The following is a 26379-nucleotide window of genomic DNA, read 5'->3' as shown; positions in this document are numbered from 1 at the left end:
AACAAATGGGGAAGGGGGGGAGACCAGGAGGAAAGAGAAACAGACAAAAACAAGCCAACAAACCACAACAAATCTAAGACTTCTTATCAATTAGAAAGAAAATGCAGATGGCAAGAGGTATATACATATCTGAAAATTATTAATAGGTCCACCTTAATCTCTTTTAAAATTACTTCCAAGAATACTTCCTTTGCTGTGTGGTGCTTGACCAACAGCCAAGACTTGGAGTATTGATTTCAATTATGACTAGAGCCAATGCTTGACTTCTACAGCTCCTTCAACATGCATTTGAAAACTTTCTCCAAATCCTCCCCTACCCAAAGTGACCTCATGTTCTTCTTCATGTAGCAAGATTTTGGGTGACACCATTAAGTGTTTTGCTGATTTTCACACCCATACATTCTCATATACAATGATGCACATTACACATTATTTATTTTCTCTTACAATACGGAACTCACTAGTACTTTACCTAGACAGAAGCTGTTCTGAAAAACAGACTTCTCTATCCTCTATCAACTGAGAAGACAAAAGATAGATTACTATTTAGATGTGCAGGAATGAGCATGTACTAAAAGACAACAGAAGAAATGCAGTGATGGAAGGACTAGATGCACACTTACGTGGAGTCTGGCTCATTTAGCTACCTGCAACATTGCAGAAGGGTGTAGAGATGACTTACCAATAACACATTACAACAGTAGCACTTAGTTTCATCTGAGCACTTCCCTACAGATATTTTTGGTTAGCACAATGACACAAAATAGGAACAAAAGATCAGCCCCATCTAAGTTGTTATTTTGCAAAAGGGCCACTGAAAGTATTTCTTATTTCAAACCAGTAGCTCAAGATCAGCAACTGTAAAAATCTAAAACAACTGATAAGGGAATGCACAAATAGAAGAAGAAAAATGTTTTAAATTCTTCACTAGAACACCTGAATTTCATGTTCCAATGGGATCTTAAAATAAATTCAATCCTTACCCAACTTTCTAATGCTAAAGTCATCAAAAGTTTGAAGGTTCTATAAATACGTCTTCTATTCCCATCCCAATATCCTCCCTAACATGGATTTTACTCACTTCAGGCACCCAAGATAGATTTCTTCTATAAAACTCAGGGGTACAAATAATTGCATTGACTTCAAAAGGTAGTTATCTAACCAGAATTAGTCCTTTAGGTATCCTAGAAAGGCTGATTCAGCACATTTACCTAGATTGGAGATGAATCAAACTGAAGGTTTCTCTCTTTTCCTAGTGACTACAGGAGGAGCTGGAATGCAAGGCTCCTTAGCCTATACAAGGTAACTAAATTTAAGTGGCATGAATGCTATACCAGGCAACAGACTTATTGCAAACAGAATGGTAAAAGAGACCAAGCTGTAGATTTACATTGCAAGTCAGAGTTAACAAGAGACACTGTGGCTCCCTGTGGCTGAGGTCAATATCCATTAACATGTTAGTACGAAAAACATGAGCTCCATCATTTATTGGACGTGAGTGACAACACAATGGCAAAGGCTGAGGAAAAGGCTAAGGCACTTCATGTCGTCTTTTCTTCTGTCTTTACTAAAAAAAATGGTTATTCCTGGGGTACCCAGCCCCCTGAGCTGGAGGACAGGGAACAGAATGGAGCCATTCCAACTCAAAACATTTTGCAACCTGATACACCACTTAGACACACACAAGTCGGTCGGGTCAGATGGGATCCAGCCAGGGACATTAAAGGAGCTGGAAAAGTGCTCACCAAGCCACTTTATGTCATTCATCAGCAGTTCTGGTTAACTGGGGAGGTCCCAGTTGAGCAGAGGTTAGAAGACATGACATCCACCTACAAGAAGGGCCAGATGGAGGATCCAGGGAACTACAGGACTGTCAGTCTGACCTTAGCACCAGGGAAGATTATGGAGCAGATCATCTTGATGCCATTATACAACACCTACGGGACAAGGCTATCAGGCCTAGTCAGCATGGGTTCATGAAAGGCAGGACTTGCTTGACTGACCTGATCTCCTATGACAAGGTGATCCGCTTGGTGGATGAGGGGAACATTGTGGATGTTGTCTACCTAGACTTTAGTAAAGCCTTAGACACAGTTTCCCATGGCATTCTTCTAGAGAAACTGGCTTCTCATGGCCTGACAGGCATATGCTTCATTGGTGAAAAACTGGCTGAATGGGAAGGTGCAAAGAATTGTGGTCAATGGAGTTAAATCCAGGTGATGGTTCCAGTTGATGGAACAAGTGGTGTTCCCCAGGACTCAGTACTGGGACCAGTTCTCTGATTATCTTTATCAATGACCTGGATAAGGGGACTGAGTGCACCCTCAGAAAGTTTGCATGCAAGTTGGGCAGAAGTGTTGATCTGCCTGAGAGTAAGAAAGCTTTACAGAGGGATCTGGAAAGGCAGGATCAGTGGGCCAAGGCCAACTGTATGAGACTCAACAGGACAAAGTGTCTGGTCATGCACTTGGGTCACAATAAATCCATGCGCTGCTGCAGGCTTCAGGAAGAGGGGATGGAAAGCCACCCAACAGAAAAATACCTAAGAGTGTTGATAGCCAGCTGAATATGAGCCAGCAATGTGTCCAGGTGAACAAGAAAGCCTACAGCATCCTGGCTGGTAACAGAAATAGTGTGGCCAGCAGGACTAGATAAGTGATTGTTCCCCTGTACTTGCCAATGGTGAGATCTTGAATGCTGTCTTCAGTTTTGGGCCCCTCACTAAGAGAATGACATTGAGGTGCTGGAGCATGTTCAAAGGGCAAGGAAGCTGGTGAAGGGTCTGGAGCACAAGTCTTATGAGAAGCAGCTGAGAAAAGAGAGAAAATTTAGTCTGGAGAAAGAGTTTGAGATGAGATCTTACTGCTCTCTGTAACTACCTAAAAGGAGGTTGTAGAGGGGTGGGTGTTGGTCTCTTCTCCCAAGCAACAACTGATAGGATGAGAGGAGATAACCTCAATTTGTACTGGGGGAGGTTTAGATTAGATATTAGGAAAAAAGCCTTCACCAAAAGGGTTGTCAAGCATTAGAACAGGCTGCCCAGGAGAGTGGCTGAGTCACAATCCCTGGAGGTGTTTAAAGAAGGTGTAGATGTGCTTAGAGACATGGTTTAGTGGTGGCCTTGGCAGTGCCAGGTTAATGGTTGGACTTGATGATCTTAAAGGCCTTTTCCAGCCACAGTGAGTCTGCAGTTAACAGCATGTAAGTTCCATTACATTAGCAAGACATTTTTCTCTGCTAAGTTAGAGTGGCTGAAGCTGTAACATTAAATGCATTTCCTTTCTACTAATAATACTGCTGTTGCTTTCCTAACTTTAAGAAGTAGTAACTATGCTGCTTACCTGTGGAAAGGGGCAGATTTTGCATACCCATGAAACACCCTTTTGCCATATTCTTTGTTTCTTTTATTCTGTAAACTTGCAAATACCACACATAATATGTCTCCTTTAAAAACCTTATTCATTAATCTGTTGACAGGATTTTAGCTTCTAAACACCATGTTCTTAAAACAGTAGTGCCTCCTGTTCAGAAACAAGGCCAAGGCCAAGACATTATGTACAACCTTTGTATTGCTTAGGTACATTCTCTTTTAATAAGGGTATTAGCAAGATATACTGGCATTTTATTACAGGTATTATTTTGAAAGAGTAACTAAGTGGAGATCAGTGCCACATTAGAACACATCAAACAAGGGACAGCATGATGAGAGCCCCTACTGTAAAATAAATATTGTAAGGTCATGCATCTGTATACCTTGGTTCACAAGGTGTGTACAACCAAATGTTAGCAAATGCCTATTTTTAAGACAGCAAAAATGCATTTTACCTTTTCTACATCAATACAGAGCTACTAAGAGTAGTTCAAACTGTCACCCCATTCTTTCATAAGAAACATTCTCAGTAACTTTAAATTATGCTGCTTTATGCCTATAGCCAGTAGCATGTGTACCACTAATCTGCTTTTTTTCATATTAGACACAATAGCATAGGTTTACTATCAGACAATCCTAGACATGCTTCTAGCATTTACACATAGCTGTGAGCTGTACATTGATAGTACCATCCCTTTGCTTTTTTGCATCACAACTAGATACACAAAACTAATTAATTGAAAGAACTAATTGAGAATAAAGTCACAACAGAGTTATACACTTTTAGGAGACAAAAATGTATAACTCCAGCAGCAAGTATTTCCCAGATATATGTAATAAATTTTCACTTCTTTTCCAGATTGCAGATTCTGCTCCTGTTGGTACAAAGATGGGTAAACGTCAAATTTTTATTAAAAGAATGGAAACTTGAGATATTTGGGCACTGATTCTAGTTCTCTAAAAGAATATACAGGTATAGTATAATTTTTTTTATAGCTTGCAATTTCTATTCTATGGGGTTTTTCAGCCTTTGAATACTTAAGACAGGCAGCAGGCTTGAATAAATATGCTTCTTGGGTTTTAGAGGGTTCTGTAATTTAGGCAAAGTACTCAGGGCTGTTTTGAAATGCTTTGCTGAAAAGGGCAGTGCACTGAAAAATGAGATAGCAGGATCAGCCCATTATGGGTTCTGACTGCTACCACCAAAAGGTCTTCATGAAGATCAGTTCAAGAGCTTCACAGACTGTACAACGTTTGACCATACTCAGTAAGTAATGTTTATAAGTAATAAGCTGATATTTCACCAATGACTGGTTTTGGAGACAAACAGTAACTACAGCAGAAAACTGTACTCCATTCCTCAAATGTTTTTCAGGAATTGCTCTTCTTAATTCTGTTAAACATTTAACTTCCAGGGTAAGGATGAAAACAAGCCAACTAACTTTTTTGTAATACCACTCAATAAAAAAAAAAAAAAAAAAAAAAAGAAAATCTTCAAGAGCACTACTAAGCTTGTACAACATCAAAACCCAGAAATAAAGTTATTAGTTTCCAATATCTGTTCTGAATATAATACCATTATGTAAAGCCAATGCAGCCACGTATTTACTAAAGATGCACTGCACCTTAAGAGCAGCAAGTTAAAACAAAAATCTACTTAAAATTGCAAAGAATGAGTACACTTAGCGTGTACTCAGCACAAGTTACTTAGCGTAACAGCAGCACAAGTAGCCTTCAAAACCAAAACCTGATAATAAAAGTAGCTGCACAAAAAGCATACTGTCAAATCTTCTGCAATCTTCTTTGTAATGGAGTAACAAAAATTATTATCATTTTTATTTCTTTATTTTAAAAGACTTATCTTCAATGCTCAAAAATCCTATTCATTCCTCCAAAGTCCCTAAACTTTATGCAATACAGAAAAGTTAAGGATGGAAATCTTCAGGCCCTCTGAAGATTTTGCCTGTTTCCTCCACTAAAAAAACTCACAAGTGGGGAACTGAGCACACACACCAAAGGAAGAAGACAAAAAGAGAACACAGAACTTCAGATTTCTGTACAGGAGGCAGAAGACAGGGCGAGGTGAGCACTGAGGGAATGTACTGCCTTCCAGTTTATCGTAAGATGCTCTCTGCATGACAACAACTGACATAAAAATTAAATTGCAACAGCAACAAAGCATAGCACAACTGCTTCTTCCCAGTGACAAAAGGGTCAACATTAGCTCAATGTCAGCTCCCTCTGTCCCTTCACAGGTGCTTCTGAAAAAGCACATAGCCTGAATGGCTGAGACCCCTAGGGGAAGAATGCTTCTGGGAAGGAAGGGACCCACACCCACTGGTTGCAAGACCAGGTCAAACTGCCTGCTGGCATGGTTTTTTTGTTTTCTCTTCCTTTTGATTATGATAAACTGTTTTGGCTTTCCACTTAACAATTACTATCAGTGAAGAAAAACCCCATGCTGAACACAGCTATACATTTTGCTGAAACGGAAAGAAAACAAGTATTTAATTGAAAGGAGAAGCAGTATTCTCCATCTCAGCCTACGAGTAGTTATTTGTTTTGTAGGACAACTCCCCCAATCAAGTCACTACTTGTAATTTGTTTATCCCTTTAACATTGCCAAGTTCAATGCAGAAATGACATTTTGAAAGGCGAGGGGGGGGGAGGGAGGGCGTGGGGAAAGGAGGGGGAGAGGAGTGGAAACGGGTGACACCATGAATGTTTTCTCCTGCATTTTTCTTTGACACAGCAGTTGGTCTGGCGCTGCCGTGTAAGCACTATAATATTAGACACCTGGAATGTGAGGAATGTCTGATAACCATACCCTAGTACAGGGATAATTCCACAGCCATAACCCAATGATATGACCTTTGAGCTTTTCCCCTGGAAAGCTCAAATGCAGTGACATTATGAAAAGGCTATTATGTGCAGTGCTGCTATAGGTTATTTGTATCTACGTGACTGTACACTGCTGACAGAGGGGAACCGTGTTGCCATAAATTGTGAGCACTGTTAAGAAACTTTGCTATTAGTTTTAATTGAAGTGCATAAACTCCATGATATTTTACCAGTAGTTTGAAGTTTTCCAAATCTTTCAGTTCAGATTTGCAGGGAGAGACTGTATGTTTCCTCTACCCATCTCCTACCGCTCAGCTTCTCTTTTAATAAATTTATTATCACACTACTCCCCTACAATAGGAAGATGCACCCTTAGAAATACACCATTAAATAAATCAAACAAACCAAACAAAGCAAAACCCACACAAAAGAAATAAAAAAAAACAAACAACAAACAAACCAAACAAACCCACTCAGGCATTGCTTTGTGAAATTCAAAAAAGGCACAAACTGCAATAATTTCTATATGCAAACAGGAACAACATCTGTCCTGAATAGCTTATCATTAAATTGAAGTATGATGTAACAACAGGAGGAAAATGTCCATAGGTAGGAATACTCCAGTAGAACACATCGAAACAGATACACTTAAAATAAAGGACTAAAACATTTAATCTGTTATTTTGGATTGTCTGTCAGCTTGGATATCTGTCAGGCACTAAGTACCAAAAGCAGGCTTCATGGCAGAGAGTTAACTACTAAAGAGCTAAATATAAGACATTTTTGTAGTGTGAAAATTAAGTCTGGGAAAGAGAAATGCATTTCAAAGAAAGAACACAGTCAAAACTAGAAAACAACCGTGATAGCTAATGTCAGTATTAGAAGATCTTTCCTAACTTTTCCCCTTCTTTCTTTATGTAATTTCATATACACATTAGTCCAAATCACCCCACTACTCACCTCATCAGTTACAGAAAGCAATTTTGAAAATTTTGTTCTGGATCCCCTTCACTCCTCCAGCAAACAAACACTGGCATTGCAAGGAACCTTTGGATTTATAGAGAGGATATATTTAAGGACTCTTCCTCACCTAACTCTGCTCACACTGAAGTCAGAAGGAATGTTACCAATTTCAGTAGCAGCAAACTTAAATCTCTGACAAGCACTTTTGAAAAGAACCATCCATCTGAACATCTGAAATAACCTCACAAACATTCAACTTCAGCACTCTGAAGCACTCCAGCCAAGGATAATCAATCATTCCAGAAGCAGGGATGAACAAACTGTCCAAGGTCAATGCAATTCAGTTACAGACCTACAAACTGTGCCCAAGGGGATAGAGTACCCACTCTAAAAGTTGTCCTAAATACTGAGTTCTTCATGTTCCAATTTCTAGCTTTTCATTCAATCATTTGTTTTGTAACAACTTTTAATGCAGACTTCATTAAATCATTGTGTGTTTTGCAGTACACAGCAGCTCCTGTTGCAAAAAGACTGAGCTAGATCAGAGCTCCAATAGCACACAACCCCTGGGCCCATGTCTGGGCATTGGCAGACACTATTCCCAGATGCTACAGGAGTAGGAGACATCTTTCAAGTGTATTAACAATTTTTTTAAATGGAAAAGGAACAAACACAATACTAATTTTATAAATATATTTCCTTTCCTGCTTGCAGTTATGTATTTTAATGAGACCATAAAAAGTCTGCCAGCCCTTATTACAAATGGTTCAGAAAGTTCCCTCGAATATTCCCTCAAATTTCAGGTATAGTTTAATAGAAAACAGCCTCTAGAAAAATATTTACATTCTTCAGAGCAGAGTACTAGAAGCCACAGACTGACTTACGTATTAGTAAAGCTTCAGAAAACCAAAATACTGAGGGCTGTAGCAAATGTTTGCTTCATACAAATCTAACACTTAACTTGAAAGTTCAAGATGCTGAATCACACACAGAATCCCAGAAGTGTCAGGGTACGGTAAAATTACAGTACTGTAAAGTTGTATGAAGATCTCAGATATAGTTTAATAAACAAAATCAATGCAGAGTTCCTTCAGAACCTCTGCTCTTTGTACAGTTCTTTATTCATAATATTGAATAAAAAAATTGAAGTTTTAGATTAAATTTATTGGTTTATTTATTTTATTATTAATTTATTTATTGTTTATTTATTTAATTTATTATCATATTTATTATTAATTAAATATATTATTCCCAGTAAGGTTTGAGGAATGGGAAATATGCAACATTATCCAACAGGAAACATGTAAGTGTTCTGCTGTGACTTCCTTCCCACACACCCACTCCCAGAAACTGCTGTAATGAAAACCAGCCCAGAACCTCTAATGAATGCAGCAAATTTTCAAGCAATCCCAGCAGGAATACAGCACCTACACCGTTTATTGCCGCACAGCTCTTCATTTTAAAAAAAGAAAGCAGCTTTTGTCTCTCATGTGAAACTAACCAAACATTTTTTAGATCAGATATGCTTTTCAGATCCTAGAAGGCTGAAGTTCAAAAAAGGAAAAAAAGAAAAAAAAAAAAAAAAAGGGAGGGGGAAGGAAAAAAACTTGCACCAAACCCTTACAAGCCTTTCCTCTACCCCCAGCATACAACTGCTTATCACACTTCCCTCTTTATTGTGTACATTTGGCACAAACAGTTGGTCAGAGGAGTGGAAATACTTCCAAAGCAGTGGATTGTTGAGGAACTTGAGACACTGTAAAAGGCAAGCTGGAGCCACAAGATGAGCTAAAACTCTACTTATTAGACTGGAACAGAGGTGTCTACCTTTTCAATGTGTGGAAATGCACTCCCTTCAGGCTCATTAGGTGTTGGCATCACTAGTTAAAAAAGATTATTCTAATATAAGTTAAAGAATTACTTCAAAGGACATAGTACATATTAAAACTCAGTCCCTGGCTATGCTTGCCAACAGCAAAGAGTAAATTATCATAATTTCTTCAAATAAGTGTACAAACATCAAAAATTCACAATACTCCCATGAGCAGGCAACACCAACATTTCACCAGTCCTGTCTTTCAAGGTGAAAACATATGTGAGAAGGGGAAAGAAGATGAGAACACCAGAACAAGGTTTTATTTTTTACACTTTCAAATTTAATTGCTTAAGCTAACACTTAGAAACTAAAAAAAAAAAAAAAAAAAAGGAATTCTCTTAATGTGTGAAGAAATTTTGTACCGCTAAGGCATTTTTAATTGGAGAAAAAGACATTAAGTATTTTTGACAACACCACTGAAGTCATTCAACTCCTTGTGGATCTCTCTCTCAGTTATCTCAACATTTAGCAGATGCCAAAACACCAAACAGCATATTTACAAGTTACAAGGAAAGAAACATAAAACAAAACAGAAACCACCATCATCTAATTTCTACAAAGTTACCATGCAATTACATTTTAATAATGCATTCAGCTTGAATAGTCCTGTATTTCCACACTGTGACAACACCTGGAGAGTAAAACCACAGAACAAGACAAAGAAAAGAGGCAAAGGTGATCAGGATATAGAATGTATGTGTAACAGATTAAGAAGGAAGTTGCTTACAGAGTAGAAAGACTGTATACAAGGAAAGGCACAGTCAGTACTTAATTCTCCTTTTCTCACATTCTCACAAGGAGGCATGCACAGAAAGTACAGAAGAGCAGGCTTCAAAACAAAGTTCTGTACAACAGGCAACCATATCTGGACCTCACTGATATCTGGACCTCACAGTTGCAGCATTTTGTTGAGGTCAAAACTGTGCTTCAGCAGAACATCTCCCACAAATCTTACAGCAACAAGTTCCATCTTGACTTTAAAGAAAGAGATCATAGCTATTCTCCACTTTCGACTAAAAACATGGTACCAATTCTCTTCATATGTCCTAGTATTAGAACATCAGCTTGCAGTGCAGGATTGCCTTCTTTTGGGCTAGTGGTCAACTGGTTGTAATCAACCTGGAAGCCTGTAAGAAGTGGTTTATTGGAGGGACCTGTTCCAACAGCTGTATCAATGATCTGGAGGTGTCAGAGTGCACTCTCATGAGACATGCAGATGACACCAAACACGGGGGGAGTGGTAACAACACAGTCAAGGACACAACCACCATTCAGAAGGACTTTGGCTACAGGAATCTTCAGAAATTTAGCACAACAAATGTAAAGTCCTGCATTTAGAAAGTAAATGCTCCTTACAGAGAAACAGGCTGAGGCTGACCAGCTTGGAGCAGCTCTGTGGTCCCGGTGGGCAGTTACCTGGCAGTGATCCAGCACTCTGGCTGCAGAGAAGTCCAACAGCTTCCTGTATCAGCAAGAATACAGCCAGGAAATCAAGGAAAGTTATTATCTCTCTACTCTGCTCTCATGAGACTGCATCTCAAATACTGCAACCAGTTCTGGTCTCCTAAGGCAAGAAAAACATCAACAAACTGGAGCAAGCCCAGGGGAAGCAAGGGGAAGGTCACCAAGTCTGTTGGGAGGTGGAGTGCTCGCCCTGTGAGAAGAGGCTGAGGGACAGGGGTTTGTTGAGCACAGAGAAGAGGCAGCCTCAGGGGGATGCAACAGTCTGCAGGGGAGTTTTCAAGAAGGCAGTGTCAGGCTTTTTGCAGGGTGTTGGGAAATACCATGAGGATGAGCCATGGGACCAGCTAACCTGAGAAATTGTACCTGAGTAACTCTGATCTCACAGCTGACCGTGCTTTTTGCACATCCAGACCAGGTGTGCACATATATATGTATCTGTGTATTCACTCCTGCCTCACCTTTATTTCTTAGAGCTTAGTATCCCATCCCTGTTTATCTTGACTACAGAAAAATAGCAGCTTTTAATTGCCTATATCACAGCAAATACTGAGATTCCATAACAATTCAGATGGCTCTAACCTGACTATCACAGTTCTGCCCTTCCTGTATGCTACACATTCGTGTCCCTGCTCTATTTGTGCTGGTACTCATCTGATTCTATAGTAATTCAGTTCAAAGAAATAAACCAGTAAGAGAAACTGAAATTTGTTTTAAACCACCAGGTTAGCTGCTTAACCAGTTCACTACTGGTACAAATGCCAATGTAAGAGAGAGGGTGGAATGGTGGATCCCATAGCATCCTCCTGAAAAAGCTGTCAGCCCATGGCTCAGACAGGAACACTCTGTGCTGAGTTAGGAACTGCTGGAGGCCCCCAGAGAGTGGTGCTGAATGGTGCTGATCCAATTGGCAGCCACTCACCAGTGGTGTCCCCAGGGATCAGTGCTGGGCCCAGTTCTGTTTAATATCTTCATTGATGATTTAGATGAGGGGATTGAGTCCACAATTAGCACATTCACAGACAACACTAAGGCAGTGTGGAGCACCTGGAAGGCAGGAGGGGTCTGCAGAGGGACCTGGACAGCCTGGAGAGTTGGGCTGATTCCAACAGGATGAGGTTCAACACAGCCAAGTGCCGGGTCCTGCACTTTGGCCACAACAACCCCATGGGGAGCTCCAGGCTGGGCACAGAGTGGCTGAGAGCAGCCAGGCAGAAAGGGACCTGGGAGTCTGGATTGACAGGAAGCTGAACATGAGCCAGCAGTGTGCCCAGGTAGCCAAGAAGGCCAATAGCATCCTGGCCTGGATCAGGAACAGTGTGGCCAGCAGGTCCAGGGAAGTGATTCTGCCCCTGTACTCAGCCCTGGTGAGGCCACACCTCGAGTCCTGTGTCCAGTTCTGGGCCCCTCAGTTCAGGAAGGAGATGGAGGTGCTGGAGCAGGTCCAGAGAAGAGCAAGGAGGCTGTGAAGGGATCCAGCACAAGTCCTGTGAGGAAGGGCTGAGGGAGCTGGGGCTGTTCAGCCTGGAGAAGAGGAGGCTCAGGGGAGACCTCATCACTCTCTACAACTCCCTGAAAGGAGGTTGGAGCCAGGGTGGGGTTGGTCTCTTCTCCCAGGCAGTTATCAGTAAGACAAGAGGGCATGGACTTAAGTTCTGTCAGGGGAGGTTTAGGTTAGACACTAGGAAAAAATTCTTTACAGAGAGGGTGATCAGGCATCAGAATGGGCTGCCCAGGGAGCTGGTGGATTCTCTGTCCCTGGCAGTTTTTAAGAAGAGACTGATGTGGCACTCAGTGCCATGGTCTGGTAATCACAGTCGTCAAAGGTTGGACTTCATGATCTCAGAGGTCCTGTCCAACCTGTCTGACTCTGTGGACTCACCTGCAATCCTAATTTAGATTGGCATGAACTAGTCATGAAACAACAGTTCTTTACAGATGCTGAAACCCTGGTTCTTGATGGAAATCATAGGCAGTGCTGTAATACAGAAGTACTACTCTGACTCCTTACAACTAAGTTATTAACACAGACAGGTAAGACTCAGCATGCAAAATTAGAGAGGTGCTTAACTACCCTGGTGTATTTTTTTATGGGGTGAAAGTGACCAATTTTTGTAGGCTGAGGGTTTTTTTGGACTAACAATACTGGTTACAAAGCCCTATATCTGAGAAAAGGGAGAAGTTAAAAGAACAGCATTAAACCCTGTTACATTATGAAATGAAAATGCTTTGGCAATTAGGAAAATTTCTATGAACTGCAATACCTTGATCTACTGGCTACTTGAGTTTCAAAGTAGAACAGTGTAAATCAGTGAAGTGCCCAATCATGCAAAGGATGCACAATTTCACAGAAGTCAAGCGAATTTCTCTTGTGCAGGCTCCTCCTACACCCAAGACAGCATTGCCAATGCCTTCAACAAGGATAGAAGCAAACTTTGCATGTGATTAATACTTTAGTCACCCGATTACTGTTATGGTTGCCAAAATAAAAGCCAAAAAATATTTTGTCTTTCTGTGAGAGGCTTTACTTTGGCCATTTTGTGGTTTTGTTTTTTTTTTTAGCCAAACCCAGTTCCTTAAAGAGGTTCTAGTAAAGAGAGAGTTTAAAAATAATTGATAATGACACTCAAAACTACAATACTGTCTCAAAAGTAGCAGAGGCACTTCCATAGAAAAACACCACCTAAGCATAAACAATTGATTAAACGGTAATCTCCCACACTGGATATCTTTTGCACTGGAAAAGGCAAGTTGCCATGTAAGGAATGTTTCAATAACTTCAGCTGACAAAAATACTGCCATTTCAGAGACTTCTATAATTTCTTATATAGAGAGTTTTTTAATGGTTACTTCATAAAAATCACTCTAAGTATTTTGTTAGATGTAAAGTATTTATACAGTTTGAGTAATGAAAAAATCTCAACATTAGCTCACGCAGTGGAAATATGCAGTCACTCCTTGCCAAGATAAGCATTACATCTCCATTTGCCATTTATTATTCCTTTAAACTGAAGAGGGAAGATTGCTCTTAAGAGATAGACCAGATACAAATCTCTACTATCCAATTACTTCATGTAATATCTTTAAACTTCCATTGAGAAGTCTCTTACTGTCTCTCATAAATCAATCTACATCAGTTGCTTTTGTGAAAAATCTTTAACATTAATATTCATACTTTGAGATACTATTTTTCCTCCAATTCTACATGATATCTGCTAGGTTCCTTTGGGAAATTACTTCACGTATCATTCAAGCTTTTAAAACAAAGCGTATCTACTTGAGGCTAGACTTCTGACTCTTCTCCTATAAGATTTAGTAATTTAAAACAATTTCTGGAAGTATTGGAAAGCTTAAAAGTAGATGTACTGTAATTAACTAGGACTGAAACTTCTAAGCTGGTGAAAATACTACTAGGTTCATGTATGCATTTCAATGTTCCACAGTGTAGTAAGTAAAATAATGAAAACAAAGAAATTTAACATTAGTCAGAATGTGTATGAGCATGGAGTTTGACCTAATAAGAGGACAGATTTCCAAGCTCATGACAGTCAACACAATTCTTTTTTAGCTTATCTGCAGGCACTCGGCATGGATGAAGTTCTATTTTAGAAAGTATGTGAAAAGGTTAGGGAAGAAAGAGAGGATTGCGATTATTCACAGTCCAGTAGAAATCTGTTTTCTACGTTTTGGACCCTGGGGATTCCACAGTTAGTCTAAGAGAAGAAGCTGGAATTTCCTGATCTGGCAGATATAACTTGGGGTGGGGGAAGGATAATTCTCAAAAGAGCTTTCAAATGTGGGCTTGGAATTTTGCCGGACAGAACAATGATTGATTTAAATCAGCCATAAAAAGAGAGATTTTATCTTCTGTCAAGTCTTTGAAATGGTAGAAAAGGAATCATCAGTGCTTCATGCCTGTTTAATCCATTCTTCTACCTTTAGCTCTAAACACTTTTAATGCACTTTTGGACTGCTCATCTCATGCTTTCTGCTGTCAGTATACCAAGCATCTCTTTTTGTGCCATGCTGTGAAGAACAGAACTTCTATAGGCAAAAAGAGTAAAGAAAAAAGATAATGTTTTGCAATAAAATAAAGCATTTGCATTATTTCCTAAAGGTGATTTGGATAGCTCTTCACTGACTTCTTTGGTTTATGGCAATTTTACCCTCTCCCAACCCAACTCTTGTGTTGCATCAGTTTTTTACACTAAAAAAAAAATAGTGGAGAAACTCTGCTTTTTATTGGAGATGCAGGTGAAAGGTTTTACCTTTTTTTGCTGATTTCACTGATTCATGTCAAAAATAGAAACCCATGTCATTTTGCCGATCCTATTTTCTCTCCACCTTACTACTCCCTCTGCACTGAAGTAATTATTTTTCAGTCATTTATATTTACAATAAATAGATTGTAGCAAGGTCTCTAGTTTGGTTTACATAAACTTATGCAAACAGCAGTCTGGCTTTAAAGAACTCGAGACATCCACCAAGTGGTACCACAGCAATTTCTGGGTATCAGCAGAGCAACAGTACTATTCATTTCTTAATATTACAGTATTTCAAGCATTACTAGCATTTCTGCATCAACACATACATGACATTCTGTCTAGAAGTGATTTCTGTCTTCAACAATCTAATGATAACAGCAGATATTTTTATTTGGAATCCACAGCTATAAAAACACACTAAACATGAAACACTGCCACATTTAATTTTTTATGACATCTGGAGTTATTTGACCACAGCCTGCAGAAGAAATGCATGGCCTTGTGCAACAGTTTGCAAAGTAAGTGTTGTTGTCTTGGGTGTTTTTACATTTTGTTTTGTGGGGTTTTTTTGTTTTTCTTTTCATGCCCGGACTGTTCTTCCTGTTGTCCCTTTAAAGCCAGCTGCTGGGAGATGTGCCAGGAAGCAGCAGTGCTTGGTGACCCTCACTGGCAGCCAAAGAATTAGTCTGGTTGATGGAGCATGGCAATCCACTGTGCCAGCTGAAAAAAAAAAAGCAGGCTAGAGCATTTTTTGATCCTTTCACTGGGCTTTGGGATGACAAAAATCTCTTCCTTTCAAAAACCTGACTAGGAAGCTTTATTGGTGTCCAAAGGGCCTTTACTGTACTGACAGTCGCCATGCTTAGGCTATAACCAAAGTCATTTATGGGTGGCCCAAGTGCATGTGAATGGGTTGCATCCAAGTGTTCTGCAGTATGGATAACTGCTTCACACAATGGGAACACCAGCAAAGTGATCCATGTGGCATGATGCTCTGGCAGTACTCACAATTAGGCAGAGACTGTTAATGTCTGTCAGCAGATCAAAGTGGAACAGAGTACAGCTTGCTGAGCATGCATTGCAGTTACTAGGTGCAGAACGAGGTATGGGGGATGTCTGCAAATTCCCCACTGATACAAGGACTGAAACACCTCAACCCTGACCTTCAAATGGCTTTGTTCCCTTCTGCTTTGCTTCCTTCAGCTGCTCTGCGCCTCAGAAAAAGAAAGCAGAAGGGGGAAAGCAATTTCCAAGGGCAAAGGTAGCACAAAACACAGCTAGGGCCTTCTGAACTCAGTTCTTGGGGATCTGCAGAAGGAAGGCCTGGCTAAGCGCATGTCTGTAGCCCAAGAAACAGAATTAACATGAACTGTACAGAGCAATTCATACCCCTCCTGTCAGTCACTAACAATTCTAGTTGTGCTGTTAAGCTGCCAACGAGCCAATATGTTTTGCAGATTTCAGTCTTCAGTGTTGCCTTTTGCTGCCATCACCCTTACCTACCTTTTATTTATTCTGTACTATTCACACAGATGAAGTGATATATTTGAACAGACAAGGACTCACTCTTTCCATCACACTCCTATCTTCTGCTTATTCGCTCGAGCTATTTTCTGAATGAAAAAAGATCAAATGCTAGGAACAGAGGGCACACAGGACACGGCAGCTGAAGCTGGGAACTGCTCTTGATAAAATCCATGAGGAATTTATGGAGATTACAGATAGCCTTTGATTGGTTAAATATTTCCAGTGATAGGCACACCTCTCATTGCTATCTAGAGGACAACAACTAGATTTCAGAGGAATTTCTACAGCATTGTTTCTTTTTATTAGTCTGCTTTTCCCCTCAGAAAAATTTCAATATGTTCCATTTCCAAAACTGAAACCTTGATTTTCCTGTAGCCCTTGCTTACAGCAGTTTAGGAAAGAGGCCTGCGATATTCAGGTACTTCTTAAATCTCCTTCATTCAGGAAATAATTTTTTTCAACAGCACCAAGTCATTCTGAGCCAGGAAAGAGACTGGAATTCTATTCTTTTACATTCCACAGCACTACTCTGACTAACAAGCACTACAAACTTGCCAGTCTTTTACACTCCTAACAAAGGTCTCAGACAAAAAAAATTTCATCAAAAGTGAAAAATGGAACATTTTATATAGATTTAACAACACTGCAACTTCTGGAAATAAATTAAAAAATGCTGTTGATTTGAAATACTTCAACCAACTTCAACTGTCACTTTGTCTTATGACAATAATTTTCTCTCTTCTGCCTGTCTTGTTAGTGACAGTCCAATGAAATGTCCACCTGTGTAAAAACATGTAGCACATTACTGATATATTGGTATTTTCAATAAAGTATTAAAGCAGTATTGCTTTTGCATGCCACGTTTATGCCACTTGGAGCTTTCACTGTAACAAATGTACCTCTTAAATTAAACTGTCTCCAGACTGTCAGCAACTATTAGTACAATAATTATTCATTATAAAATTTATGATTTCCAGTGGAAGAATAATGAAAAATAAACAGCATCATTAGAAGTTTTAAAAGAGCCATCTCTATATTTTAGCTGGAAATGAAATACTTCTTTTAAACAAGAAAAAAATTAAAGATAGAATAAACATTCCTCCTAAAATTGGAAGAATCTAAGAAACAAAACAAACTATGCAGTACAAAGAAGAATAGAAAATGCTAAGATCATCAAGAACCCCATGTAATTTAAAGGCAACTTCAAGATAGCCCCCAATCAAACCAAATATGCAGCCAGCAGGCCAATTCTTTCAAGTATTAATCCACAGGTAGTAATTTAAAAAACAATCACAGTGGTGAATAAAAGCTGTTATGATCTATGAAGTACAGCAAGGTGCCATTCAGGAGAGTGGTTTTCAATCATCCATCTCTGAAAATGCTTTCTGGAACAAACTTCACTTCCAAAGTCACATTTGAAGAAACACAAAAATCAGAACTGGATGCTGCTAGGACATTTATGAGTAGTAACTAACATTACAGTGCAAACAAGATAGCCCACACAGAGTTGTCTTTAATAAACTCATCATTAAATGTAATACACATTTTACCCATAAAATTCTAAAATTCAAGTTATTAAAAGCACATGCTAACTCCTGAGTGCTGAAGACCTACTGTGATACCACACAGAGCAGAGCTGGTCTTCAAAGTGAGAAAGTAAGTTAATTTCTATTCTTTTGCTTGTAGGATTGTAGCTGAGGCAAAATGAAGCTTTAGATCACTTTATAGACACAACTCAAGTGGACAGTGGTTGAGTTAATGTAATTCTACTGCACTACCAGTTGTAGCCTCCCATTGATTCCTGTTCCAATATGGCACATTCTAGTCTCCTTGTCCTGGAATTCCTTGATTATCATCTATTTTTTCCACTAAAGACACAGGTGATCGGGATTAAAGACTGTGTGAGGGTATGTTATGCTTTAAATACATTACATCTACACACTGCTTCTCTGAAACCAGTCCTTTTTTTGCAAAATATGATGTTTAGTTAATTTGATGTTCTAACATCTGATAAAGCTAGATTTACCCACATAAGTCTAGGTAAATAATCAAGAAAAAGACAGCTCTAAAATACCGAAATATTTGCTTTTAGTAATAAGCAGGCCTGTATTCCCAAGAAAATATTGTTTTCCATTTTTTAAAGAAAATGTAATCACAGAATAATGTACATAGGAAGGAACCTCTGGAGGTCATCTTGTCCAACATCCTGCCCAACACAGGCCAACTGTGGAATGAGACTGTGTTGCTCTGAGTCATACTCACAACCAGGACAACCTGTTCTACTGTTTGCCCACAAATTCCAGTCTATGCTGCCGTTTCTTTTTTTATTCTGTCAATCACTGCAATTCCATTTGCAATTATTTTTAAAGCTCTTCTGGGATATGGCTTATACACCAACCCATCATTTTCAACATAATGAACAGTATAAATTCCATCTCCATGTTAAAACACTGTGGCTTCTACTTAAAAAAACAATTATCGGTTGCCTGCTGTTACTTTCACATTTTCAACATCTACGTGGAAGACTAAAGTCAGTATTCATTCAATGTGCATTCTGTATCTAATTTATTCTTAGTGTCCACACCATCTAGAAATTTCAGATTGTGCTTTCTCAAGAGGAAGTCTTCAGTACAAAAGATAGCTTAAGGAAGATGATTACTTTTCAGTGGTTTAGTAATACTAAGTTTTTGTTGGGATATGACCACTAACTGGACAGTTTTTCCATCTTTACTCTTGCTTCTTTTAAGCTTCGCTACTCTGGCTCACTGCAAAGCTGCACAAACAGCTATGCAGTACAACTGCAGGGAGGGATGCTAGGCAGAAACAACAGTTAGGGAGTGATGTATCTTCAGCCTTTATACCAGCACAAAATTTTCTTCATGAAATCAAAGCTTCAGTGTCTGCTAGTCTCGTTTCTCTCCATCATAAATTCATCTGAGCACCAGAGGACCCCAAATGAGAAGTGTTATCTGAATACTGGATCATGTGTATTATAACATGAAGCATCCAGTTCACTGAAAGAAACGTAAAGATGTTTTCACAACGAAATCAAATAACTCAACCAGACAGACAGAACTTAAATATAGTAATGCACTGATTTGTTTTTCTGAAAGAGAACAGTAAACAGAGAACTTGTAAAATTCTGGGTTTGCATCTTTTTATTTAAAAAATTCAAAAGAAACATACTGTTAGTTATCATATAGATTCTGTGCCCACTGTCCTCTTTTTCAACCCAATACCTGATTTCCGTTACCCAATATATTTGTAGGATATTTCTACAGAAGACCCAAAGGTCTCAACAATACAGATTAAACACCTGTCCCTAAACTGTCTAGCTTGGACCTTAATGAGTTTATCCACAGCAACATGAAATTCATTTACTTACTGATTGGCTCAGAATTCTGTGACTTCACTGTAGGTGTTCTTGAAAAAGTAATAGATTGCACAATATAGGATGGAGCAGTTAGAAAGATTTTTCCATCCCAGTATTCCTTGTTTACCCTCATGACCAAGAAAATGTCAGGCTGATTGACAGCCAAAGGAGATACCCTGAGAAGATAAATAAAGGTAGCACTCTTTGGCTACATTTCAGCTGGGAAAGGTGGTGTTTGGGAGTGCTTCCTATATCCTAAGTTGCTGGACACTCTATAATGAAGGGAAATTTGGTTAAGGACCAGACTGAACTCTGGATGCTGACTTCTGCTTCTGTTGGGCCACAGCTACGACTGTGGGAATACCTCCATTTAGATGTAACCATTCTTAAGTTGGGATCAAACCCCATCTTTGCATTAGGAGCCAATGTAGGAAGGCAAAACTGTAGAAAAGATTAAAGTCTCGCCAACTCTCTTACCACAAGCATAAAACCAGCGAGTTCAACTTTTGCTAGATACCAGAGTAGTCACATGACATGAAGGGTAGAAGAACCCAAGAAAAAAGCTCAAACATTCTGCAGTGGAATACCTCCAATCAGAGTTTGGAATCCAGCACAAATAATACACCTACAAGGAAAAATACATCAGGTTTCACAAGTTCCTCTGTTTACAATACAGTTTGCTTTTAATACAACACCTGCAACTTCCTGTGGAGAGATGATTTCTTTGCATTGGTATAAAAGACTGAGAAGAAGCAATGCCTTCCTTTAAGCTTACTGTCATTCCCAGTTATTGCAAGTATCCAGTCATCCTATGTTTAAAGATCAGTACTAAGTTCTTATATAGTTTTCCTGTAATCAAAATACCCCCATCAGGACATCATCATCAAGACCACATGAAACTCTTCATGTTATCTGAATGTTACTGTATTCATTATCAGTGTAACATCAGCTTTAAGCATCAGTGTATGTCTTGAACAGATGGGTACTATTCACACCTAAGGAAAAAGACAGCATTCAGATAAATTCTAATACTTGAGAATTTATTTGACCTTTCAAATAAAGTATTATGAAAGAGTTATTAATGAGACCTTATTCCAGAAAATACATTAGAAACCTACTAACTCAGTAAGCAATAACAGCACTGCCAGGAGGAAGATAAGCACTGTCACTCCCCAACACCAGATACCTGCAGTAAAAATTTCACAACTTCAGGCAGCTAGCTGAAGGTGCTTAACTACCTATTGTACCTGCCAGATGTATAATAAATTTTTAAAGAGAAAGTGTTAATTATGGGAATGGTGCTTTTTTTTTTTTCCTCTAAATATTCTTCAGAAGTTTCTAAAATACTGATTATACTAGGCAACAAGATCATGACCAGAACAAAGATACTTTACAACTTTTTAAATGTACAACTTTTCAGCAAAACCTTTACTGGCAAAAAAGAATCAAGTAGGTTCTAAAGAGAATCTTGCCTGCAAAAATAAAATATTGATGGTTTTCATGTATTCTGAGCAAATTGGCCAGCCACGTCCTAATCACAAATCATCAACCTGCAACAGCACAGAAGTCCATGGCTATCATAAGCTATGTTAGCAAGCAAGGCAGAACAACCACCAGGAAAGCAAATAGGAACATGAACAAGAACCAAAAAGCCTAATCCAAATCACAGCAATAATTTGCTATGCTATGAGCATGTCACCTTCATTAGTTTAGCTAATACAACAGGGTAACCAATTAAAAACGCCTTAGCAAACCCCAAACTTTAGTTCATTAAAGTTTTTCTCTCAAAGAACAGACATTAAAACAGAGCCCAGGGATTATAAATAACAGAAGAAAAACTGAAAAGACCATGAGAAGCTCAGAAACTTGAACAAATTATCTGTTCATTGTGTACATTCCTGTGTATTAAGCTTTACATACTGCAGTAGTAAACCACTGACTACAATAGCCTGACTAAAAGGCTTACAGTGTTTGTGTGCTTTTGCTGCATCCCATAATTTCTCAAGTAATTTGAACACTATTTCAAGAATGTCCTTTAGAGGGCTCTGATGATTATTCACACCCATAGGGTTCTACTGTTCACCAGAATGATTGTAAACGTGTTAACAATTCATTTCAAGCACTGCAATACTCACATCATGACAGAAAGATCTCTTTACTCTGTGTCAGATTGCTAGCTCGAATTGTATCCTCTTATGTACAATCATTTACTACTCAATACTTCAGCAAAATATATTTTAAATATTTAATACTTCCAAATGATCCTTTTTCTTGCTGGAACCCACTAAAGCACCACCTCAGCCTGCCACTTCAGCACAAAACAATGCTGGCAACTGCAAAAGAATGTGGGAAACACAAAAACTTTGGCAAGACTCCTACAGTCCAGGAACATTAAGATACAGGAACACAGAAGAAAAGACCTCAATTTCTGGGGCTTCTCTACAGGTCTACATTCCAATCCAGTAAATTAGAGGGAAGACTATTATTTACTTCAGAAGGGTGAAATTCAAGTCAGACCCTCAGAGGTCACATCATCTCAGCTGTATCTTGTTTTCTTTATTTCACTCTAATTCTACAGACACTCCAATTCCAGTTTTGACAGTTTCTCACTGTTCACTCTGGAATTTAGTACTGAATAGTTTTGTTCCTTAAACTCGTACCATAGCTTATTTTGTAAATCTCTCTGAGAGAAGTTTGTAACACTCCTGACTAAAATTGTTCACCACTGTACAATTCCATCCAAATTAACAAGGGGTGTGTGCGTTTAAGTGCAAGTCTTTGCACTAAAATCTGAAGCAACAACAAGAACAACAACAACAAAAAAAAAAAAAAAAAAAAAAAAAAAAAAAAAACAAAACAAAACAAAAAAAAAAACCAAAAAACAAAAAAAACCAAAAACCATTTAGGTCATATCCTGCATATTAAAGAAAGTGTCCATTACTGGGAATGTGATTAAAATCAGTGCAACACTTCAGAAAAAAATACAACTATACATAATACTTGCAAGACTATACTTGCAAATTTATCACAAATTTCTGTACAAGGGAGCATGTGTTATAAGACAGCCACTGACAGAATAATCTGAAAAGGACCTGATTTTTCTTTTTGGTAATATATTAATGCACTGAGAATACCTTGTACAGGACTGAGAAATATGGGGGTCAGATATGGTTGGACTGTGGGGTTCGGTACATCTAGGAGTACATCCCTAAGAGCATACAAAAAGCATAACTAAGTCCCATATAGTCAATCACATCCATGACTTAGGTTCTGTCAAAGTTTTAAAAAGAAATTAAGAACAGAAGTAATATGACATATTCCTACCCAGACATCACTTCCTAAAGAAAATGAGGTACTAAGCTCCTAAAGTTCTGAAGGCTCTTGAATTTGCAATTGCTCTTTAAGAAATAACAAAAAATTTAAATTACATTATTTGATGCTCTACCAAGAAATCATATATTCAAAGATACCTCAAGCTGGGTATTCAGAGTGCAAATAAAGACAGATAAAATGTTTTAGAATTTAAACCAAACCCAAACTAACAACACACATTTGACAAGAGAAATAAAAGTACATTTTGAGTGGTGGATAACTTACAGGACAGAAATGTCACTTACCTCAAGGAAGTTTTGTATCATATGTAACTCAAGCAAAACCACCAAAGACTAAATGTAGGTCAAAGAAACTTCATAAGCAACAGTAACCAAAGACTATTTTACAGAAGCAAAGCCCATTAGATTCCATCACATGTCCCACTCTCCCCATTGCCTTCCCCAAAGCAAGAAAACCATTCAAATGTTCCCTCCCTAGTTCAGCTTCCAGCTACTCCAGCCTTGGGCAGTATAAATCTTTTGCCATGACAACTGGATCTTCATGGAACAGAAGCCAAAACCCCCACTACCCTGTGCTCAAGCTCTGCCTCAGTCAGGCTCAATGAGAACAGCAGCGTGCATCTAGATGTCCTGTGCAGCCAGAACAGCTCATGAACAGGAATCAAATCACAGCATCAGGCTGCAACCATTTGCAAATCAGCATTCAAAAAAAACCTTGCTGAAAAATCTGATTCATGTCTTTCTCCTACATACAGTAACTGTTTATTGACCAACTGAAATTTTGTAGTTATTTGTAATAGAAATTCAGAGTTTTCATGGAGACATTTTGTTAACACTGGTGAAAAGGCTGAAAACAGTAAGTCTACATAAATATTTTTAGCATAATCAAGAAAATCTGAACTAAGAATAAAGGCATTAGGATTTGCATAAGAGTGCTCTTTCTCAGATAATGAGGCCATGAGACAGGCATTTCTGGACTGTGCTACGGTTTAACAATTGACAGTATTAAACAAAGAAAAAACCACCCCACTGTTTCCTCATCACAAACAAATAAATGTCTGACAGCTATCTGCAATCCATCACAACGAGTGAGCAAGGTTACAATGCCCACTTTTTCAGCTGAAGCGGGTCATACCTCCTCTTCTAGAAGTGTTAGAGAACCACTTAGCAAATCACTCTGTCCTCTGATGACCAGAACTGTCCCAGAGAATGACAGGCAGAAGTAACCAGAAATGTTGCCTTCTCCCAATGAACACACTGCTGTGCCAGTATGTGACAGGCAACACCTGTGCTTTGGTCAAGCCTTGTTACTTGATAAGACACTACTAAGACACATGCCTGCCACACAGCAAAAAGGCAGGCACCATTCACTGGGCATATTCACTGCCACATGGCATGGTGTGTTTGCACACAATCTGCAAGGTACCAAGAGTTCATCTGCCTGTCATTAAAAATACCTGCATCTTTGTCAGACATTCTCAGCTCTGTGAGGGAGGTAAGCTCTTCAGAGTGAAGGGTAAGACATTGAATCAGAGGAAGAATTCTTCACAGGTCAGATCTGCAAGCCATACAATATTCTAATCTGGACAAGACTGTAGTTTTAGCACTTAAATGTACTTTAAAAAGAAACAACAGGTATGCAAAAGTATTGTTTCTTCATTAAGACATCAAGAAAGTTGCTAATACAAACAAAGTATTCTAGCAGGACTTAGTTAAAATACAGATTCTTCTGGATCTTTTCCTTTTACTGAAACTAAAAAAAACTGGTATTTGTGGACACTGAAGGCTTGATTATCAGAACAGTTTATTATTAAAGGAATCCTGTTATGATTGCTTTTTGTTTTGTTTTTTTTTTTTTTAAAAAGATTGTAGTTTAATTTAATAAATTGAGAAAACAAGCACGGACATATCAAAGTAGGTCCAACATGCAGTATTATACAGCACACAGCAAGACTGCAGAAATTCGAGTTTGTTGTCCCAAGACAATGTCTTTACATACCCAAACAATTACTTTGAATACAATATGTATTCAGAGTTGATGAGATAAAGTTCCCTTTCTTCAAGTACAAACAGTATCTAAGTTCAAAGGATAGCATCTGATCTTGTTCTATGAGATGCCAATGATTGTTTCAGTTGGCATAATACATTCATACCAGACAGACTGCCTCTAGCCCAGATGCCCTAACAAAAAAAAAAAAATAATTCCAAAGCCAAATTAACGGAGAGAGGAGCAATCTCTCCCTCAAGAAGCCCTTTCGTTAGCCTTTTAAAAATAAGAGTCAGAGATTGACTTAATCAGGTAGAAAGTTCTCCATCACTAATGGTTTTGCATAGAAAAAGCCACTGGGAAGGGTAACATCCAAAATGCGTTATTTAAAAAGACCCACACCCTACACCCACAAAGCAAAACCCTATAAAATACTCAACTAACACAAAAAGGACACCTAAAATGACTGTTCCAGAGAAGCTAGGATTGATCTGCATATTGGTTTCTACAGCACCACTCTCCTCTTTTGCTCTTAGCTCTGGACTTGCCTGCTGCCTCATATCAGAACTGATACCCATTCAGTGACACAACAAGCTGATCTTGATGGGAAAGAACCGTATCCTATTTGGCAGCAGGATAAGGACAGGTAAACAACCATGACAGCCCAGACCTCGGGGCTGTGTTACCTCTCTACAGCTCTCTTCCACTTCCCTTGCATGTCGCTGTAATAAGAATTTACACATCCCAGCATAACACTTGTGGAATCTCAGCAGTTTACATTTGTGCCTCTCTGAACATGTGTCACTATGGAAATATTATATCATTTTGGTCCAGTTTCAATCTTTTCCATTACTTCCATATGTATTCTTCTAGTTTTTAATAATCTGTGATATAAAAATAATGAAATCTCAAAATATCTGTAACATTTATGGAGCTGCACTGCTAGAAGGCAGCTCTGTGGAGAAAGATCTGGGAGTCCTGGCAGACAACAGGATGACTGTCAGCTGGCAACATGGCCTTGTGGCCCAGAAGGTCAGTGGCATCCTGGGGTTCATCAAGAAGAATGTGGCAAGCAGGTTGGTGAGGCCTCATCTGGAACACTGAATCCAATTCTGGGCTCCCCAGCTCATGAAGGACAAAGAACTACTGGGGAGAGTCCATTGCAGGGCCACTAAAATGATTAAGGGAATGAAGCACCTCTCATATGAGGAAAGGCTCAGGGAGCCTTTGGGCTCATTCAGCCTGGAGAAGACAGAGGGGTGTGAAATCTCATCAATGCTTATAAATCCCTAAAGGGGCAGGTGCCAGGAAGATGGGACCAGACTCTTTTCAGTAGCGTCCACTGACAGGTCACAAACCAAAAACTTGTTTATTGTAAGGGTAG

The 26379-nt window shown here is 38.9% G+C and overlaps 1 protein-coding gene across 8 annotated transcripts in view; it reads right to left on the bottom strand.

Moving 5' to 3' along the window:
- WWC2 (WW and C2 domain containing 2) overlaps positions 1-26379 on the bottom strand; it is a 102528-nt gene that overhangs the window by 70024 nt on the left and 6125 nt on the right. Inside the window, exon 1 of one of the 8 annotated variants that reach the window (XM_071743248.1) lies at positions 7172-7192. The exons of 6 other annotated variants lie outside the window; for them this stretch is intronic. In XM_071743248.1, the coding sequence (XP_071599349.1) occupies positions 7172-7176 (5 nt within the window). In that variant the 5' untranslated portion in view covers positions 7177-7192. Of the gene's footprint in view, positions 1-7171; positions 7193-26379 lie in introns of those variants that run through there. One more of the 8 variants, XM_071743252.1, reaches the window with a different exon arrangement.

Source organism: Heliangelus exortis, chromosome 4 (assembly GCF_036169615.1).
Source record: "Heliangelus exortis chromosome 4, bHelExo1.hap1, whole genome shotgun sequence".
NCBI lineage: Eukaryota > Metazoa > Chordata > Aves > Apodiformes > Trochilidae > Heliangelus > Heliangelus exortis.
Note: the sequence above shows the minus strand (reverse complement) of the source record. Positions and strands in the feature narration are given on the sequence as shown.